Below are 21,722 nucleotides of genomic sequence, written 5' to 3' on the forward strand. Positions count from 1 at the left end.
AATTCTTTGTTACTAAGAGCTCCCTTCGCCCCCATAATGTAACATCATATCCCAGATTTTATATAATCACAATGTATATAAAGATGAGCAATTAAAATATCGCATTTCAGGCTGAAGTATTCCATATTTGCTTTTTAAATACTTTCATTAAAATGGAGAATACCACAGATCTGAGTTTTTTACTGTCCATATCTAAAGGACATGTTAGAAAGTGAAATAGATTTAAGCAAGTTTTTTTTTTTAAATTCTGTTTCACGACTACAGCCTAACACGTGACTATGGTCTAGCTGTGTGAGTAGAGGAGCAGGAGATGACTGCAGTTTTACAGTTTCCTTCTGGCACTGGTATCCCCAGCACAACGGCAGCCGGGAGCAGCACAGGAATCCCAGGGCTGGCAACAGCTTGAGCTGGGACATGCGCGGGAGCGGCGCAGCACAACGTGCAGCCACAGGCTCACGCCTTCTCTGAAGGCTCCGTACCAGTCACTAAGCTCTGCCTCGCAGCAAGCTTTTTAGTTTGCATATTGTGCCTTAGTGATGCAACTATATTACTGTCATTTCCATGTCCATGGAAGATGCAGTACTGGTAAACCACATTGTCAGAATCTATCTAGAACTATCAAAATATGGATATTCTTCTGTGTTTTGGTTAGTAACTATGGTTTTGTGGAACAGTATTTTTCTCTTCAGCATCAAGGATGTGAAAGGCACTTCATTTTCACTATTTGATAATCAAATTTCTAAAAGTATACTGGTGTTCAAATGGCTGTGTGAAATTCTTTAAAACATTATGCAGTAAATCAGATTATCAGAGAACTCTTCTTGTCCATAAATCTGTGAAGCAAGGCATCTAAAATAAAGGCACCAAAATATCTACTTGTTGCAGAAATTTAGAAACCACAGTAGTAGGAAAAGAATCTTCATGAAAAAAAAAAAAAGAATAACTAGTGTTTCCTGCATACAACAAAAAAAGCTTTACATAGCAGTAAAAAACCCATTGAGATAGCTCAACCAGCAAAATATTTTTAATCTGTTTTTTCAGAAGCAGCATTGTTTTCCCATTTAAAAAAAATCTTACAAAGAAATCTGGGACAGGACTTTCTGAGAAAAGTAGCCTGCCTGCCTGTCTAGTTCCCAGGTTTAGATGGCAGCAAATAAATGGGAGTAATTGAGAACATTTTACTAAAGACTTAGAGTCAGTAACAGCTTTTAACAGTTCCAATTTCAAAGAATGCCAGTTTTATGAAATACCACACTTACTAAAGTAGTATATTTAGTATAAACTTGCGTTCCATGTCTGAATTGTTACACAACAAAATATAAAGAAATATAAAGACTTTATTAAACTAACAGAAATTACAGCAAGCATTTAAAAAGGGAAGTAAATTCTTGTTCATTTGGTATGAAGCAATGCTAGTTCCATTAAAGATGACTGCCCAAAATATCATGTACGAAAAAAATACTCCTTCTAATCAGTCACTCTTTCTAGCACTTTGCAAAAGCACACGATCACGAGAACTCGTAGGACACCAAAAGCAACAGAACCAGTTACAAGAACATGCAGATGAACATGTTTACTTCATGATGGATAATGGTATTATAAAATACAAGTATAGATCTTCTCTAATTTTGCCCTGTATCTTATTTTTTGTCAGTAGTAATTAACTTTAATTATTTGTCACGTATTTTATTATTATGAGTTTCTTATTTGGCAGAAATCAATACCTCCCTGTTCAGTAACACTACCCCTGATTTTGCAAGAAAATTTCATTGAGCAGGCAGTAGTATTCCTTATCTATTTCTTAGAAATAGAGCTCACAAAATTAATCTTTGCTGTTAAAACTTTTGTCACAGAAATTAAAAAAAAAAAAAAACCCTACATGTCACTCTGCTTTAGATCATAATCTTATTCAAGTATGCTTCAGTATTGAACACGCTGAAGTGTGTTACTAGCTAATCACTGTCCCTGCATTCACTGGCACAAAAACAAAACAAAAGAAATAAGAACAGCTCAGACCCCACAACCTAAACTACCAAATCTTGTTAATTCAGAGTTAAGGCTTTCTGACAAGTATGACTTTAGCACATATTAGAATATTGTAGCAGTTATGGAGATGGTAGAAGAGAATGTGCTTTCAGGACACAGAATACAGTACCTTGATGGACTCTTCCCTTACTTGCTGATTTGGAATTTGAATGAGTGAAACATTTATCTCTGTACCCAAGCACTGGCAGATAACAGTAAAGACAGAAGGAGGAGGAATGGAATGCACATTGCAGCGAGACACATTGCAGGAGAAAAGAAAAGGGTTACTTATTAATTTCCAAGGATCTAGTATATATTGAACTTCTTTAAAGTATATGATTTATCAGACAGCACAAATCTTAGTCATCATAAGACAAAACATCAGTCAAGTCAGAAAACCAATATAAAATGGGAAGGAAGTACCCATTTATCAAAACGGAATAACTTACTGGTCCTTGCAATAATTTCAAACATACGGCATAGCCATTATGTTTTTTCTTTCTATTATTATAATATTAAAAGGAAACTTAACAGATCATTCGTCTGGACACTTTACTGAAACTCCAGTCAAAAGTTAATTTACTTAAAAATCCCAAATCTTAGTGCAGTTTTGCAAAACTCTCTTTTCCTGAAAAATATTTTAAGTACATAATTTGATGGACCTCAAACTGAAATCAGAACATGACATGCTAGTTCTGTATACAAACATTTATAAAGCACTCTTAAAAGTATGTAATTTAGAAAAATGTCATTTTCCAGTATCAATCAATGTTTTTTCCTTGCATAAAAACACACTTTCTGTTGGAATCTTGTATGCTTATCAGAGGATGTTTCTGGCTCAAATGCAACATCTACACAACCAACCTTTTTTCAAGATAAGGTATTAATGTCTCCTGCTTTTAAAATAATTGTCTCAGAGCTGAATCTGCATTTATTCTCTATCCTTGAATTTTTCTAGCAGCAGGAAATCATGCTGAGAAAACATTTTATTCTACTAAATTACAGAACAGCGTCAGGTGAGAAGTGTTATTCTTAAGAAACAATTAAATACCACACTGTTCCTATAAAGCAATGCAAGAAGAAAAAGGTATATATTTTTAAGTGAACTTGAGTATTGTGAATGATCCAAAGTCCTTGCCAAAAATAAGACCTAAGAATGAAAATATATTATAAAACAGAAATGTTTGGCCAAATGTTAGCTCAGAATTAATTTGACTTGTTTTTAGGCAAATATTTGATCAGATGAAATAAAAATGGTACCTGACATGAACGTGAATATTCAGGATAATTGATGAATATTCAGAACAAGGATGATTTTAAAAGTGATAAATATTATTCAAGCACTGGAACGTATCTTTTAACTTCAGTTTAAAAATATGCAGTATCTGGCATACAAAAATAGAAAATGTCATTTTCAATTGGTATATCATAGCTGAACTTGGCTTTTGGCATACTTCTATGTATTACATTGAAAATAAGAAAAGGAAGAGTCATCCAGAAACAAAACCACAAAAATCCTGCTATTGTATTTTGTACAGTGTAGTACATAATCCAGTTATTAAAAAGCTCTTAAAGACTTTGGGTTGATTACTATGATAAATTAATTAGCTAACCCCGCTGCATTTACTATGGTTTTTTTTTTTTTTTTTTTTTTTTTGCTTTATTGGTCACTCTCAAAAACATGTAGGAGAGAAATCACCATTTTAGACTGCTTGCATAAAGTAAGTCTCTTCTTTTGGTTGACCAAAAAATCTGCTATGTCTATTCTTGGTCCCGCACACTGTATTTTAAAACTACTCCACTTATGTAATATAACCAATAGCGAAAAGCCTTGCAATAATAAATAAAGTGTAATCCCAGAAACCAGCAATAATTATGTCAGAAATGCTTCATCTCCAGAAAAGAAGGTCCAAACACTCAATCATGTGTTCTTCTGATTTATCTGGAGCACTTTCATTGCTCCTCACTGTTGGCCCTTTTGCTCCTGCACAAAGGGAGGGAAAGCAACAAAAATCCTGCTGTCAGCTACCCAGCATTTTCACTACTTCAGCACTAAGGCAAGCTGGCCACAAGTACTAATTTATCTAGCATTTCCAGACACTGTGTGTTAATCCCTGCTCTCTTATCTGCACAGGCATTCTACCTATGCAATTGAAACTGCCATGTTTTTTCACCTCCATGTACAATAACTAGAGCAGAACTTTTAGATATGAACTCTGCATACACCAAGATTAAAGGTGATACACAGAACTGTGTGTTCTGTGGCAATCCCCATTAACTGCCCCTCTCTTTTGCTCCATTATATTTCTCTATACAGTTCTGCATACTTTCCCTCCCTCCTTCTTTCCACACTCCCGCCCTTCTGCCTCCTTCCTTCCTTTCTCTAATCCCTTCTTTTGAATGTCTGGCCATATATCTCCTTATTTTACATAAATTACAATTATTTAGCCTGATTATTTGTAACTTTATAAATCATCAACTAATCTTCAACCAAATGCTAGGCTGATTTGTAATTGGAAATTCTGAAGTGCGCTCAATCCTAACATGTGTGAATTTCCTCATACTACTACTAAATCTCATGACCATGTATTTCATTTCAGGAACAGAAAAATAGCATGTTTAGGTCATATATTTCAGCTAATTAAAAACAGGAGAGGACTCATACAGTATTTAGAAACAGAATTCTTAATCAAGTGGTTAATTCTGCACTGATTCCCAATATGAAACATACTTTATTTTAAACATAAGTAAAAAACTTAAACAGCAGTTAGATACTTAAACAATGTTATGCACTGGGAGTAATCTGTATTTCCATTTTGCTGGTTCACACAGGAATGAATCTAAAAGCAGGATAATTATTTTTATTTCATTACCATTTTGTTCTTGTTTTTTATTTCAAGTAAAGGATAAGATTAGTCTTTGAGCTAGTCTTACTAACCTCCTCGAGCAAAGCTATTGGATAGATTTACATCCAAATGTCCTGGCACTACCTGCTTAAACACAGTGGACATTCTCGAAGCCCTCCTTTCAGTGCCTAAAGTCAGCCAAAAAAGAATAGAAGATTAAGAAACTACAATGTTACTTCAGACTAACACTTAACATAAATGATTAAGAACGCTTTTTTCATACTTAGTACAGCCAATTGCTGACAAATTTGTATTTCAGATTTGTTTTTTTTTAAAGATAGATGTATACAACTGCAACAGTATAGAGATGTTAGATAAAGCTAAGCAATCAACATATTTAACAATAAATGAAGCAAAGCATGCACACTTTGGGAATAATGTTATTTTACAAGAAAAAACACCATTGGGTTATATTGGGCCAATTTCCACCAACTGAATAAAGCAGGACAGACAGAATTTTAAGTCACATAATCCTCTTTCTAAGACATCATTACCTTTACATGAACCCTACTGGGTTTGGCCACATGATAACTGAAACAGAATATGGATTAATTTCTTCATAGTTCCACCAATTCATAACAAAAATAATGTCTTCTGAAAGAGTTCTCATTTCAAGAGAATGCATCACATATGAATATTTCTATATGCCTTCCACCACTGCTACAGTTAAATATTCTGTAAGTTCATGCAGAACCTGACCTTTCAATCTTACATTTTCTCAGTCCCTTCAGGTTGGCAATCTCTTATTCAATACACAATTTTTAATTTACCTATGGAAAAGACATTCAGCAAAATTAAGCTATGTAGAAAGTTTAACAGTAAAAAGTAACAATTCATATTGGAGAAATTCATTTAACATCAAATCAGAAAAAAAAACCTCACTTTTCAAGTTCCTCATAGGAAATCACTGCACAAAAAAATCTTACCTGGAGACAGAGCAATTGTTGGTCTAACAGTGAGAGTATTACTGCCATTCATTTTACAGTGGACGGATATCACATTCAGTAAGGCCTGCAGGTACTTCTCCTGCTCTATACTGCTCGAGGACTCTAAAGAAGCAGGAGCTAAAGATATTCACAGAAAAAGTGGAATACATTAAAATACAGAAAGAACATTTATAAATACACAAAATAGCAAATGAAAAATGTCACTATGTTAAGCAGAGCATTGAAAACTTTATGATTTGCCAATTCCTTTAATGATGATGAATTTTCAGATTGCCATCCATTGTCTGCATAGGAAACACCCAGCACATTCTCCCATGACCTACTGCAAAAGCTAAGCTTCAAAAAGATGTGAAGTACTTTGTGAACACCAGCCGAGGTATTCATAACCTGAAATCCACTTGAATGATCTGTGGGTTACTAATATGGTGTCTCCTACAGTGCCACAAAAAGTCAATAATTTAGTTCTGCCTAACTAGAAAGATAACATCTGCATCACTTCTGTTTATGAAGTTTTATATTTTGAAGAGTGGTGTGTGTATTTTAGGAAAGAGAATCAGGGTATTTGTATGAAGATCTGTTACTGAGCTGGGCAGATATCTAGGGTGAAGATTCAATATAACGCTATATATGGAAAATTTGCCCTTTATCCTTACCATCTTTCATCCCCTCACATATTGCTTATCAGCAGTATAAAGGGATGAAACATACCCATTTCCTCCAGACATTCGCAAATTCTAACTATCCAACCCATATTAGTTCATTTCTTGACATATAGTTATTAAATTGAACAAATAAGATATTACAATATTTTAATATTAATTTATATAAAAAAAACAGACTTCCAATACAATCATATAACTGATTCTCTCTACAAAACTAATTATTCCTAAAAACAATATTGATATTTAGAAAGCCCAGCAGCACCTGCTCACCTGCAGTGTGTGTGGTTTGGGATTTGAACAGGCCAACAACACCTTTTCCATGAAAACCCCCAGATCTAAGTAGGAGGGTACTGTTTTTAGTGTTTTTCCAGCAGACAACTGGCAGGCGATTGTGACGATAACAGCGAGCAACTCTCTGCAGACTGCTATCTTGCACAGACTGAGGTACTACCAAAAGCCCAGGATAGCTATATTGATAAAAGGAGAAAACAATTAAAATTACAGGCTGCGTATGTGTCATTCTTTATTTAGCAACACTCATTTCCTAGTCCAACCTCAGACAGATATGTTTATTGGTAATAGGACTGCAACTTTTTAAACATCAGGACAGAGACTATCACTTTTTAAGACTATCACTACTAGCTTTCTTCCATCTAAAATTATTTTTTATTAGGTAATATTTTTCTGCTCTGTTCTTCTAACTGTCACTGTAAAGACAAAACCAGAATTTTAAGGCATGTAAGTGATGCAGTAGCTTTGTTTTAACACTTGTATACCAAATATGAGAACTGACAGGAAAGAATGTTTACATTGTCTGAAGCATCACAAATAAAACAATAGTTTTCTGTTGTAACTGGTTTATGTCAAAATGCATTGTAATTTGTAGCCAAATCACATTGTACAGTGTATTTGAAACAGATTGTTGGCGTACTTTTTGAAACACCATAACACACTGAGCAATTAGGAACTGCACTGATAAAACATCTTTAAAAATAGAACACGCAACAAGATAGCAGTTGTGGTTTTGTAAGTGAAGGAAGGATTTAAGCAATACGAAAGATTATCTTCTATTTCCTAAAAAGAATATTCAATTGAAGTAACAACTTCATGTTCAGAAGAAACTGACAGGATGAGCTGGAAGAAGTGGCACTTACTATACAATGTTGTTCCTTTACGATACACACTACTTAAAAAATAAAAACAACAACAACAAAAAATCCATATACATACCATTTATGCTTTATCTCCTACAGTACAGTAACCAAATCAACTCCTATGACACTAGACATGTATTTATATCTGAGACTTATGATCCACTTGGATATTAATTATCTTCTCCAAAAAAGCTATAAAATATTAAAAACAGCTGTTCCTTGGGAGGGGAAGTAGAAAGACAGCATGCGATTTTATATATGCAATTTTCAAAGCATAACTAAAAATATATATATTTAATTGTCCTCCTTTGCATTGGATTCTGTGGTGACTGAACAAAAACACTGTTGTTAGTTTGTTGCTCTAGCTAAGTGAGAAAGTGGATAAGATTTAATATTTTCTTGTGTGTCCCTTTCCAAGAGGCAGCAGCAATTTCATTATCCAAAATGAAAACAATGACTAGTCAAAACTGGCTTTAGAGAATGCAGATATTCTTCTGATATGACTCATGCAGATACACTTTTGTATTAAACGGCATTTTTGTGGGTAGTGGTAGCAAATTACACCATCTTTCACAACAAAAAAGGAACTACATGTTTTTCTCAGTAACATTCGTGTGTTCATGCACAGCATGTGACTTCTGTAAAATTCTGAAGCAAGCAGTGTAAATATCTGCTCATGAATCCTATTTTAAAATATATTTTTGAAGTAAATATTTTTATATATACATATGCATATATACAATATGCATATATACATATATACATATATATACACGTATATATACATAAATATGTTTCCTATTCAGGGACAGAATATATTCTATATGCACACAGTTTACATAATTCCCAGTTCCAAAAGAGCAAGTTATAGAAACCAGCCAGATCACAATGGAGTAAGTTCTGTCACCTAACTTCATGCCTAATTCAGAAAGATGACAAATTGCCTCCTAATGTGGCCAAGACAGAGAAACTCATGGACTGGAAAGGCCGTTCAGAGCACCAATGTCTGTCTCTCTGTAAGCCCCAGGGACACTGGCTGGTTGGCCCAGGAAGGACAGCTCTCTCTAAAAGAGCTGCACGGAGCTGCAAGAGCTGCTGCTGGCTACCTTCTTCGGAGGTATTTCTCAATCAGCTGAACATCCATTCTGCAGGCAAGCGATAGAAGAGTAGAAAAGCAGTATCTTGAAGGTTGTTGAACACAATCACTTTGAAGAATATTTTTCTGAGTAAGTTGCTTAAATGACACATCAGACGGAATGCATGTTGTTACTTATGTACAGCATTACGTCATCTTTATGGTCAAATACTAGATTTAATTAGTGAACTCACCTCCTGCAAAGTGAATACATCCTGTTCAGTGCAGTTATTCGCAAGTATTCTGTTTTTGAGCGAGAAGAGTTACTACTGATGGTCCCCAGCCCCAAACGTTGATAGTCTCTGAAACAGGCTCTTTCTACTAATTGCTCCATTGTGGATTTCTCTGATGCTTTTAGCGTACCACTTGTGTGAAGCTCGCTGTCATCTGAAACTGAAGTTACAAAACATTACATGTTTGCTACCTGGGTATGGTGAGTTACAAAGGAAGGTATGGTATTTTATTCTAAGCAAAATATTAGTTTGTCTTATTGTCAGTGACGAATAAAAGGCATTAATAAACACAGACTATTTTAAAGAGATCAGAAGCAACAAAATAATATTTTAGTCAAAAAAATTAAATATATCCTGGACTTACCTATTGCACTTGTGGTCGCATGGCTGACACCCCTCTCACACTAAAATTATCCTGTACAATCATTTGACCTGAGCTTATGGCAAGGATTTTTTCTTTCAGAAACCTACTTATGAAAACTTCTTAAATTCACAACCGTCATACAAAGATGCACTCAAGACAGAATAATTACAATGTGCACATAAATTCAGTGACCACTGAATCCTGTGAATTCAGTGAATGGGTTTCTTACTTATTTTACTCTCTCTTCAAAAGATACAACAATCTTTTTAAGGCTTAATTCAAATGAAAACTGCTTCTGTGGTCAAAATGCCACAATAGATGATCTCTCGTTTTTCTAACGCTTCAGTATGAACATCGCGCAAGAGCCCTTTTCAGTAGATCAGAAAAGTCAGATGGACTTTCCAGAAAAGAAACCTTCAACCAAGAGATAAAAAACATGGCACAAGTTCGAACTACACTGAAATCCAAGTCAAGCAAGGTTTTTGGACTAAGCTTGCCACCTGCCTGTTATCGATACTTTAATTTCAACTCTTTCCAAATACATCTGATAGCAGATCTGCAGTGCACACCAGATACCTGCTTTCATTTTACCTCAAATATTAAAATATGTATTAATACACACCATGGGAAATATCTCTTTCTAAATGAGAGACTAAAGGTGTTAAAAAGTATATTAAAATTTCAGCTTAAAATAGGACTTCCAAAATTAAACTGAAAATTATATTTAAAAATCAAAATTATGATGAAAGTTTCTGCTGTTACCTAACATTCAGAATTTTCAGAACTAAGAACCTATATATATTTTTCTTTGGTGAATCTTAGCATAAAAACTAATGAAAATTATCACCTCCGTTGCACATCAAACAGCCCTGTTCTTTATTTGTCCTAAACAATAGATTCCTCTTTTCTTTCTACGTTTTCAGGTTTGTCGTGGTGAGAAAGAAATTACAAAACATTTAAGATAACGTTCACTTATAAAAAGGAACACACGCTTTTATTTGAGGCTAAACAGAAACTTCTTATTTAGTAATTTTGAACGTAAAGCAATAACTAGCATATCTCAGATCAGTGTGTATTTTTGAAATGCATTTTCTAAATTCATTTCTCTTTCATGAAAGCTGGGACATCAGTGCTGGGAATTTGCAAACCATATTGCTTTGCTTGTAAAAAGCTAGACAACACAGGAGCTCATGCCAGTGCACTTAGCCAGACACAGAAGATGGAAGATGCTTTGCTGGCTTAAGTTTTCAAAATGTCTTTGTTCATTGAATTTTGAAGAGAAGTAATCTATTTTACAGTTCCTGAGATTCTACTGCATGTAAAAGTGGGTTTTACAGTAAGTCTCAACCTTTATAGAACATCTCATTGTGACCACCTACAGCAAACATTTGGTAGGGATGAGATCAGAAACTCTCCAAAAATAAAAAGATGGGGAGGTATGGGAGGGAAAAAGAAGCCAGGTGTTCATAACCAACACTTTACAATTGAGTTACTGTGCTCTGCTTTGGAAATCACCCTGCAAGGTAAATATGGACAAATTAAGGGGATTCAGAGAAGAACAGTGAAGATGATCACAAGTTCATCATGATTAAGAAGCAAATATTGAAAAGAGCTACAATTTAAAAAAAAAAATCAATGAAGGAACAGAGACAAGAAATGTTATAACCGTCTGCACATATATTAAACTGCTATCAAAATGGAGGAAATCATCTCTTCTACATACATACAGAGACAGAATTCAAAGGGAAGAATTTAAATTGCAGAAAGTCAACGTTTAGGCCTGGACAACAGAAAACTTTTTTTTTTTTTTTTTTTTTTTTTTTTTTTAGCATTAAGGATGGTTAAAGCACTAGAATAAATTGCTTTGAATTGTGGAATCTTTATCTTGAAAGCTTCTGAGAGAAAGTTAGGTAAACAGATTTAAGTATGTTGATCCTGCCTTTGGGCAGACAGATGGAGTAGATGATCTCCTGGAGTCCCTTCCAACCCTATCTTCTTTTATAGTTCTCCAATGTTTTTTAAAAGACTATGCATCATTTGGTTCAGATGGTTCCCCAGTTGCTTCATTCTTGGTATAGCTGCAGAGTTTCCTAGACTTCAGTTGCTGAGACTTGCAAACAAACACTAATGCACAGCAGTAAACAGCAAATAGATTAAATGGTCATTAAAAGGCTAATTTCCCAAGGCTATTTGTATTCACGTGTACCAGAATTCTGCCACCAGAAGTCACTATCGCTGTCAGCAGACTACACAAGAGGTGTCAGTGCAGCAAGCTGTCAGATTTTCATCACTTTACATATTTCCAATGACAACATCTGGAAAGCAGTAGACAGGAAGTCTTACTATTTTTTTTTTTATTTTTGCTAAGTGAGAAAAAAAAGTGACTATCACTAATATTTATATAACACCTGCCTTCCTGCAAGCATACAGTTTTTTGTACACTAGCAGAGCAGACACTTTCAGGATTTGGTCATAAAGATTGATTCTGCTTGCTCTGACTGGGCGAAGAATAAAAAAAAAAACCACTCAGAATAGGCACAACCCCCAGAAGTGCTTCTGAACTGAAGATTGGTAGTTAAGGAAGAGGCTGGGAGTTCAATTGAATAATGTAACTTTTCAGTAAAGGTATTCAGTATTTCACAATCTTTTCTTTTTGCCTTTTATCCACCACATTTATCTGTAATGAAGGAAGAGAATCAGTATTTTTCCACTTTCCTGGAAAGGCCTTCTTTCATTTCAGAGAGCACTGAGGCAGTGCAGTAGCACAGTCCTGCTTCAGAGAAACTTTTATTTATCTATACGGAAGTCATCTTGCTCACCGAGCTAAAATTCAAAAAGAAAAATTTGGCTTGATATTTTGAAGAAATTATTAGTGTTTGATAAACACCTCATTATCTGAAATGCTAAATTAAAGAAAAAAAAATGGTATGACAAAACAACACCTGCTAATGTACAGGAGAATCTGGTTCCCTCTAGTGGTCTATTTTAAGTTAGCACTGGTCCAGATAAGGCTATACTGACAGAAAAAGTATTTGGAAGAAAGTCCAACTCAGCACCACCATACCAAGTACAAAAATCACTTTCTACCTTCTATCTCAAAATACGCAACTGGATACTCAAGGCTGAGCTGAAGTTTGGAAAAACAGTATTTTCAGTAACTTTTGCTTCTTCGAGAAATCATTTGTCACTTAAGACACCTGCAAAATTCTCCCAGACTGATTGTTGAAGCTCACCAAGTACTGGTTTCTTGTTACAGACTAATTGCTGATGCTGGTCTGCTTAAAGACAAGTACAAGTTACAGGGTGCTTCAATACTCTTTTGTCTACAAAATTAGGATGAAAAATGACCCCAAAAAATCCTGTGTGAATGCAGTTTGATAACTAAAATCTAACATCACCCTTTGCAGCTCAATCAAGTCAACAACCTCTTTGTCCTATAACCCTGGTCACCACAAAAGGAAACTCAAAAGTATTTGAAACCTTCTCACTCCTGTCTAGGTGGAATTTGCTATTTCTTCTGGAAGACATTACTCATCCAAAATATTGGAATGGAAACATCATAGGATAAACGTATCAATCAAAATTAAAAGTATTTTATGATTACCAGAGATATCATCATCTTCATTCCAGCCTGGACGATTCCCTCTTTCTTCCACTATTGTGCTCGTCTTCTTTTTTAATAAATATTGGCGGCCAATTGTCATCTTCCCAGCACGTTTGGCACTTTTCACAATGGTTTTTGAGAAGGTACTATAAATCCACAGCAATAAAAATATTTAGAAAAGTATGTTTAATTCTCCCTGATAGTAAATACAGATTTCTTTATGATGAACATGCTTACCCACATAAAGCATTTCATAATTTTACATCTAATATTAAGACAGAAAAATCCTAACCCCTAGAAAAATGTATTTCTATACTATTTTAAAATGGTCATTTAAAATTTTTTTTCAGACAGTACTTTGAGGTAAATTTTTGCAAACAGCACTGAATAACCACTTGTAATCTCTCTTTAGGTTTTGCTAGCATATGACAAGTCTATGAAGTTGAGAGAGGGAAGACAGGAAAGATAAAATTACTTCAAATTTTTCAGAATTCTCTGACCAGCATGTGATTCTACTTCCCCGTGTCACCAAAGGAGGGTCATGGGAAGTACCATGCTGGCAGGGTCTAATTATCCACCTGGTCTATAAAACAAACTTCAAAAGAAGACACTAAGCTGAAACTCTTTTGAGAACACTAGGACAACTGTACAGATTGTTCTACCGGTGGAACGTACTCCTACCCAAACTAAGATATTAATTTATAGCATAACACACAAGAAAGTTGTTTTGATGTTGGCATAGTTTGCATAGATGAGGATGTTATTTATATTGTAGTATGTTTTTTAGTACCTAGTGAAATACTTGCTTGAATTTTCCATGGTTTAAATTTTTCATTTTCACATAAAAAATATTTACACCATAACTGTATATATTTCACACTAACCTACCTTTCATTTGTTTAAGATGAAAAAGCTGCACAATAGTGATAACTTATTTTGACTCTCCTGAAGACTGCTTAAATGATCTACAGTTCTGCAGGATGTCAGACTGTTCAATGAATTTGACTCATAGTTAACAACATCAGTAATAAAAGAAGAAAAATGACTATACCGGAATGAAGTGTTCTTTTCTTTTTGCTTCGGTAAAATTATCTGTGGTGCTGTTTGCCCAGCTGCAAATGCAAAAGCACTGAAGATAGATTGAGGATAGCGGAACTTCATTAATTGTTTCTTAAATATTTCCACCACTTCAAGACTTACTTCTTCATCAAATGCTACCTTAATTAACTGTATATAAAAGATAACACATATTACAGTACGCAAATACTGTTATTTCTAGAATTTGAGAAATTAAAAGCTCTTAAGATACATTGATAAAAGCATCCTACTTATGCAGTACTAGGCAAACTGGAAAATAGCAATATATGAATGTGTATCCTACTGATTATAAGGTATACTTAACTCCTTAATTTTTGATTTATATTTTATATTTACTTTCTTATACTAAGTTATTTTGACTATGAAGCATCTAGAATTCTTGTAATATCAAACAAAATATTTTGGGTAAATCTAAGTACTAGTTCTGGTGCTCCTGGGGATAAGCCAAAATAAAATAAAGTAAAACAAAGAAGGTAATGTAAGGTAAGGTAAAACAAAGTAAAATGGGGAATCCATAAGGAAGCAAAGAAGAACTATCAGAATGAGGAAAAAGCAAACAAGTAAACAAACAAAAAATATCCTTGAGGTTTATTTTTGCATGCCTAGATACCTTTGAAGTCTTTCATTTGCTTCCCATAGGTAGATTTCATCACTGGTTTCTCATTCCCTGGCCTTAGTAATTACTTTACAGACAACTAGCAATTCTGTTGTTCTAGGACCTCTTTGAAAGGAGGTTTTGAATATTTGACAGTTATAGTGATACAAAGTTTTGAAGACATTATAATAGCACAGCTGTAGCCAAAACCCTTTGAAAATCATAATTAATAAACAAAGAAGGGGGCTATCTGATACAGTATTGAGCTCTAGTTGCTACAAAAGGAACAGAAAGTAAACTGTTTGCTGATTGTTTTTGTTTTTATAACCTCATATGAAACTATGCTAAACAAAAGCAGAGATGATGTCTGACCAGAATCCAGCACTAGAAAACACTGATCTGTGTCTACATTTAGCACATCATTGAAGCATGCTAGCTATTCTGGTAAAAAGATCTTTAAAAAATAAAAGCCCTCATTCATTCCTCCCAGAAGTCCAAAAGAACAACTTTCTTCAGATTGTTTTAATTAAAACAGCCAATTTGTCCTACAAACGCTATGCTTTGACTATTGAAGGATAATATGGTTAAATAACGTCTATCATGTAAAAAACTAGTAAAATACCGATGACCTATTTCATTATTAGTTTTGAAACGTTAAACATTTATTGCTCTGCATGAAAATATACTTCCTCTGATGTCGAAAAATCCAGTAAGAGATTTTAAAGGTTAAGCACCGCTGCATACTTCTAGTCTACATTATAAAATTCTTTGTATTTAGCTTTCCACTTCTTGGGCTTTGACCACAGATTAGATCCACAGAAGAAACATTTAGTGAAGAGTTCAGATTCCTACAGCTTTGAAGTCTCTTTCTGCCAATTATCCTGCAATACACGATTCTGTTGAACACGCAGAGGGGGATCGTAATGACAGCAAAATACCAGCATCTGGCCAGTAGTCAGGGCAATTTATACTGTGGCCTCCTGCTCTGTGCTCTTGGTGGCTGCCCTGTGGATTCCTCGAGGTGTAACTTCCATTTGAAACATACTATTAGGGATGATTTTCTCCCATGATTTTTCCAGAAAGTTGGTATAGTGGGAAGTGTTGACATGCAAGATTTACAGTCTTTTTATTTTGTATTCATTCTATGTAGTTGGAGGAGAGAGAATGCATGTTTCCACTGGCCTGCCTGGGCCTCTGCTTCCTCACATGGAGAGACTTTGGACCCAAAGATAGCTCTTTATTGGATCCAAAATGGAAGGGTGAGGAAAGGAGTGAAAGAAATCAAATTTGAAAATGGTACACCTTCTGTAAGCATCAACTGGGCCAAAAAGCCCAAGGGTGTCTATGATTGCATTCTCTATTGACTCTTCTAGTAGGAACCTGAACTCACAAATACCAGGACAAAGCAGTGCTCACCAGTATTTCGAACTGACTGTAGTATCACGTACATTTTACAAAACTTCTTTATACCTGAAAGGTAGCTGAAGAGATCTGCAGTCCTTCCTGCATACTCTGTTGCAGTTGGTTCTGTACAGTGATCTTCTTCTCCTTTGTAACAGATGCAATAGGAAAGCTTCGGATCACTGTCTGTTCTCCAACTAAAGGCCATAGAATTTTTTTTAAAGACACTTGTTAGATCACTGAGTCAGATCTATTTAGGTCACTTTGCACTTTGAAAATATGAAAACTTATGAATAAGAACTATAATTTCCATTATATACACAGAAACAAGTAAAAAATATGCAATTAATTAAATATTATATTAAGGAGAATACTGGCACATGAATATTTTCAATTTAACAGACTTGCAGTGGCTGAAAAAAATATTTAATGAAAAGCTAGGGAGAATAGGAGTTGCACTGCACAGAATTACTATATTTCCCGTTAGTCCTGAAGCAGTTTATTATTGCCTGCAAAGCAAAATTATTACATTAACCTTATAGATGGAACTGATGTACAGGGATATTAAATATTTTGTGCAGAACAGAAAGGTTGCAGAACAGGAAGGTTACAGAAGTGAGTGTAATACTATTCAGGAAGGTCCTTATTTTCTTCCTCCAAGTTTAAGTGGTCCATAAGAGCCCATAATACCATTTGACAGCCTACTGAACTGGTTACCCTAATAAAAGTGCATACTGAGACCAAACATTTCACGCACAAGATTTCTAATGAAAAAATAAGCTCTAGTCAAGCTAAAATATAAAATCAAAATCAATCATTGTCACATGTAATGATAAAAATGCTATATGAAGAGATTATTCTTATGTGATCAACATGAAAATCTATACTGTGAGTTATATGCACAATTGTGCATATGTTGACACTTAAGTAAATGGATAGGTTGACTTCAGAGTCCTGCATAGCTGAAGGACCACAATTACCACTGTTCAATTTTTCTTACCCAATTGATCATGAGGAGTGCCTTTAAATATTATTCTGTAGGTGGTAAGGAACAAAGCTCCTTCAGCAGGGAGGATGTGAGGACCTCCAAGCAATCCTCCTGTTGCTTCCTCTCTGCCGTCAGGATCCAGTAGCACACGGAGACCTTCGCAAACAAACTCTTCTCCAGGCAATAAAGCTGGTCGTAGAATCTTGGGCTGATGTAAATAAAGTGTAATGTAATGGAGATACCAGTGTCATACCTCGGTCCAGTTACAGTACTTGGCAAAAAAATCCTCAAAACAAAACTGTTGAGAGACTGATTCCAGAGAAGGGAGATGGAGTTTGGACTTAACTAGGAAAAATGGATCTTGAAAAACAGGGGGCATGCAATATCTTGTTTGTGTTCAGAGGTTTGGCTCTACTGGTTTCATAGGTTCATATTTCATGAGACTAAAGCCAAACAGTTTATTTATCACTGGTGGAAACTTTCTTTCAGTGTTTTGATGTTTCCTCTTAGCATGAGGGGGGAATAAAAGGATGACTAAATTGCATGATTCTAATACTTGTAAACAGCACAAACATGTTTCATAATACTTGCCTTCTGTATCGGTGGAAGCCTTCTACTCTCACGATGGACAGCTTCCAGGGTCTCTATGTGCATTGCTACAATGCCTGGAAATCAATAAAATCATAAATGATGTCTCACATAACATTTAAAGATAAAGTTGCAATATAATTACAACTCTGATGTTCTGAAATTCTTCAATTTAACTGTCAAGGGAATACTTACTTGAAATTCAATAGCAATTACAGCCTAGAAAAGAAATCTAACCTTTCAAATCCACTGAAAGTAACTGAAAATAAAAAAATGCATCTCACCAGAAAACAAGAAAAAGACTATAAATCTACATTTTTGGCACAATCCTTACCTGGTATCATGCAATGCAGACTCTTGATGTGATCCTGGGTAACTCCACTCTCTGTGCAAACCTTGTCAATAAACCGAGTGATGAACCGTACAACTGCATTTGCAACATCGTTGTTCTCAGAGTCCTCAAATCCACTTTCAGTGTCATAACTCTCAGCAACACTGCCTGCAATACTAGGGACAAAAATAAAAGAAATTTCAATTGCAAAAAATTCTGCTGGTCAAGCTGAATGATATTTGGTAACATGGTATTTGGCTAGACATGGAAAAGCTATGCCTTTTTTGCATACATAGTACCCTAATTACACTGTATTCTCACTACTGCTAACACCATCAGAACTGCACAGATGATGACACAGAACTTTTCCTCCATGAGTCGAGGGCAGATACGCTCACAAGAAACAAGTCTTATCATAACAACTTCATAGGAGGTGAGCTACATGTCTTTTTTTTTTTCATAGGGTCAAGCAGATTATTTGCAAGTTGTGATAAATATTTTGTATGGAAAAATACATTAAATTAATGTTAGAATGAAAATAGAGCATTCAAAAGCTGGAAAGACGGGAGTTGTTTCTGCGAACGGATGTAAACACAAGCAAGTCAGGATGAGATGTAATTTGAGCATCTAAAAAATGCCTCCCATATACTAATGTTCAGGGCCATATCTGTAGACTATAACATACACCCCAATCCATCCACTGAGCACTTCCTTACACCTGAGATGAGAGGTGGTTAGTCAACCGCCACAGAGAGGCAAATACTGATGCCCTATTTTTAACACGAGTGCGCTGATACCAAGTATCCTCCTATCCTATCATTTTGCCAGTTGAGCGATTTGACTGATCATACATATGACAAGGACAATAAATAAAAGGGAGAAGCTTTGCTGGGTGTCTGGATTTGCATATTAGGGAATTTATCAGCTCGATACTCCAGTGCCAAACATCCAGGTTGATGAAGTATTTTTTTTCTGGTTTTAGAAAATCTAACAGAGGCATTCTTAGACTGCTCTTTTATTTCTCATATCCTACACGTCTTGAATGATCTGTAGCATTAGATTAAAAATTCTTACTGCAGCAATAAAATTTTCATATTCACTTAAAGGGTGGTAAATTATCTGGATTGGGATGGATGGAGGAATTACCCTAGAAGCTGCCTGAAGAAAGAAGTTTAAATACTTGGCATAACCATTCTAACAAATCAAAAGAAAAATTTAGGTAAGGGTAAACCAAAAAACTTGACTTGAACTTCCTAGGATGAAGCTCCTTAGTAGTATCACACACTCTTTAGAACTGCAACTGAGCTTTTATTTATTTTATTATCAATCTACCAGAACAACTTACCACAAGCTTTCATGCATTTTTATTTTTTTTCTTTAAAAACAACATCCAAAGGACATACACATCAAAAGTTATGACTAAAATATGAAACAATGATATACAGAAACTGTAACTACTCATTTTTCTCAGCCTTTGAATCACTCTAGGGTTCTAGTCTATGATAAAGCTTGCATTTTACTAGCTAGTTATTACGTGGTACTATAAGAAAAGACTCAGAAAAGACTTCTGAAAAGTTCTATTTACCCTTCAAAAGTCGTTTTCTTGCTTGCGGCTTGCTTGCTTGTAAAGAAGTGGAGATACTGATTAGTATTTACACAATAAGCCACTAATGTAAAGTAACTGCTAACTTCCTAAATCAAAACACAATCTCCACTTCCATGAGACAATCGTTCTACACCAACACATTATGATCACAGAAAATATTAAGATGTCTTATCCTGCTCCTAATAAAGATAGTAAGAGCTTTGTTAACTGAGCACTAAGTACATCTGCTAGTCAAGAGGTCTGTGTGAAATTTCTGATTAGTAGATTATTAAAAAAAAAAAGAAATCATAAGAGTAGAAATTTGAATTAAACACACTTTAGAATATTTTCAGTATTCCTTTTCACAAATGGCCACTCTTGAGCCAAAAAGCCTACTGTTACTTAAAATCTGAATACCACAACAACTCTAATTATGCTGATAGCAAAGACAAACTTAGGGTGCTAAAGGAAACAGGTATTTTCACGGTCCTTTACTCCATTTTAAACTCTATCACATAAGAAAAATCATGTTGGAGCTTGTCTGCTTGTCACTAAACTCAAAAAGAAGATACTCACACAATCTTATATTTAAAATAGGACTTGAAAACTAAAAAAATTAAGCTAATAAAATGATCAAATCTCAAAAGCTGTCCTTTTCTCTATACTAAGTGCACCACCAACAAAATGCAAAGGCTTTTAATTCTGTTTAAGTTTTTAAATGAAAATTTTCAATAATACAGTTCGCAGTGGAAAAACAGCGGCCCATCTTAACTGATTAGCACTGACCAGCTTACGCACCTGTTTGTGACAATACTGTTGCTTCCACTCTCCCAGTCACCAGTAGCTGAGGTTCTCAACAATTTGTTCTTACTTGTATCCAGTGGTACTAGTAGATAGACCATGAGGTTGGCAAAATGAATCGCCTGACTGAACACTGTACTTTCCTCATTCTGTACGAGCTCCTGCTGAGTTTGTTTACTAAGAGTTGGCCATAAACGCAGCTGTTCAGCAGCTAGGTCCATTACTGTCTTATCCTGGTCTGGACCTATAGATGTTTTCTCCTAGAAAACATATAAAAAAATAAAAAATTATACGACAATTATAAAATTCTAATTTAAGTAAAACAGCCAGAAGTGCTGACTTTTCAATTTATTAAAAAACAAAAAGGGAATTAAAGACCGTTTAGTTGTTATAACTACCCAGCGTGATATAACTACCTAGCATTGAAAGTAGCTCAGTAAAATATGCAAGTAGCATATATGCATGTGGGTAGCTCTAGCAATAAGAAAGTTTCTTTTGAGGTATTTTTATGCTATTCTATGTATTTTTTCTTCAGAAGAGTTTATGGATTTTAATACGGCTGCTCTCCTTAGCTTACCCACTTAGTTCACATAAGGAAAAGCATAAATCAGTTTGAGAAATAACATTCAGTCAGTTACTTGAGGCAGATAATAGCTCTAAATTCCTAGAATATTCAGGTTAGGTATGCATTTATATAAACAGTTTCCAGATCAGCTGAAACATTCATGGTTTTTGCACACTGGGTTCCAATTCTAGCATTCACTTGGTGTAAAACGAAGTACTTGGCATGTAGTCAAATTATATTACATCCTGGAAAAACACAATAAAGGAATCTGACAGTTGATATTATTAATCTAACAACATATTAAGTTCAACTAATTTTCCATATAATTACTCGTGAGAAAGTTAAAAATGAACCTTCCTTGTAATTCCTACCGTTCTTTACATTTCTCCCTAAACAGTATTGAGCTGGAAAGGGCTCTACATGCACAGTCCTTTTGCCTTCCACCCTATTATGCCTGACTTGCCATTTCAGTTTTTCATTTTGATGATGTTTGCAGGAACCCCCCTCAATTTCTCTCTCTCGTCACAACGCTGTATGTTTCTGGGTAGTGTATCGCTTTTCAGTCACATAGCTGACAATGGTATTTTTATGCAAGGAGAGAGATTACAGATGGCTCTTTACTGTGTATATGTGCTTCTTCTAAAATTGTTTTAGCATGTTCTGACGCTTCCCATAATACTTTCATTTTTGAATTGGACATATACATTCCTACCACAGACACTATTTGTTAGAATCTGTCC

General features: G+C 34.9%; 1 protein-coding gene across 1 annotated transcript in view; it reads right to left on the reverse strand.

Annotated features, from left to right (window-relative positions):
• Positions 1 to 21,722, reverse strand: part of SBF2 (SET binding factor 2) — a 203,834-nt gene that overhangs the window by 23,026 nt on the left and 159,086 nt on the right. The window contains exons 19-30 of the mRNA XM_088525845.1: positions 20,415 to 20,677; positions 18,035 to 18,207; positions 17,704 to 17,777; positions 17,125 to 17,320; positions 16,194 to 16,321; positions 14,082 to 14,257; positions 13,031 to 13,176; positions 9,024 to 9,222; positions 6,811 to 7,007; positions 5,858 to 5,995; positions 4,964 to 5,059; positions 2,156 to 2,227 (exon numbers count right to left, since the gene is read on the reverse strand). Coding sequence (XP_088381971.1) covers positions 2,156 to 2,227; positions 4,964 to 5,059; positions 5,858 to 5,995; positions 6,811 to 7,007; positions 9,024 to 9,222; positions 13,031 to 13,176; positions 14,082 to 14,257; positions 16,194 to 16,321; positions 17,125 to 17,320; positions 17,704 to 17,777; positions 18,035 to 18,207; positions 20,415 to 20,677 — 1,858 coding nt within the window. The remainder of the gene's footprint in view (positions 1 to 2,155; positions 2,228 to 4,963; positions 5,060 to 5,857; positions 5,996 to 6,810; positions 7,008 to 9,023; positions 9,223 to 13,030; positions 13,177 to 14,081; positions 14,258 to 16,193; positions 16,322 to 17,124; positions 17,321 to 17,703; positions 17,778 to 18,034; positions 18,208 to 20,414; positions 20,678 to 21,722) is intronic.

The sequence above is a fragment of the Tinamus guttatus genome, unplaced genomic scaffold (assembly GCF_059628265.1).
Source record: "Tinamus guttatus ecotype Peru unplaced genomic scaffold, ASM5962826v1 Tinamus_guttatus_pri_ptg000240l, whole genome shotgun sequence".
NCBI classification, from domain to species: Eukaryota; Metazoa; Chordata; class Aves; order Tinamiformes; family Tinamidae; genus Tinamus; species Tinamus guttatus.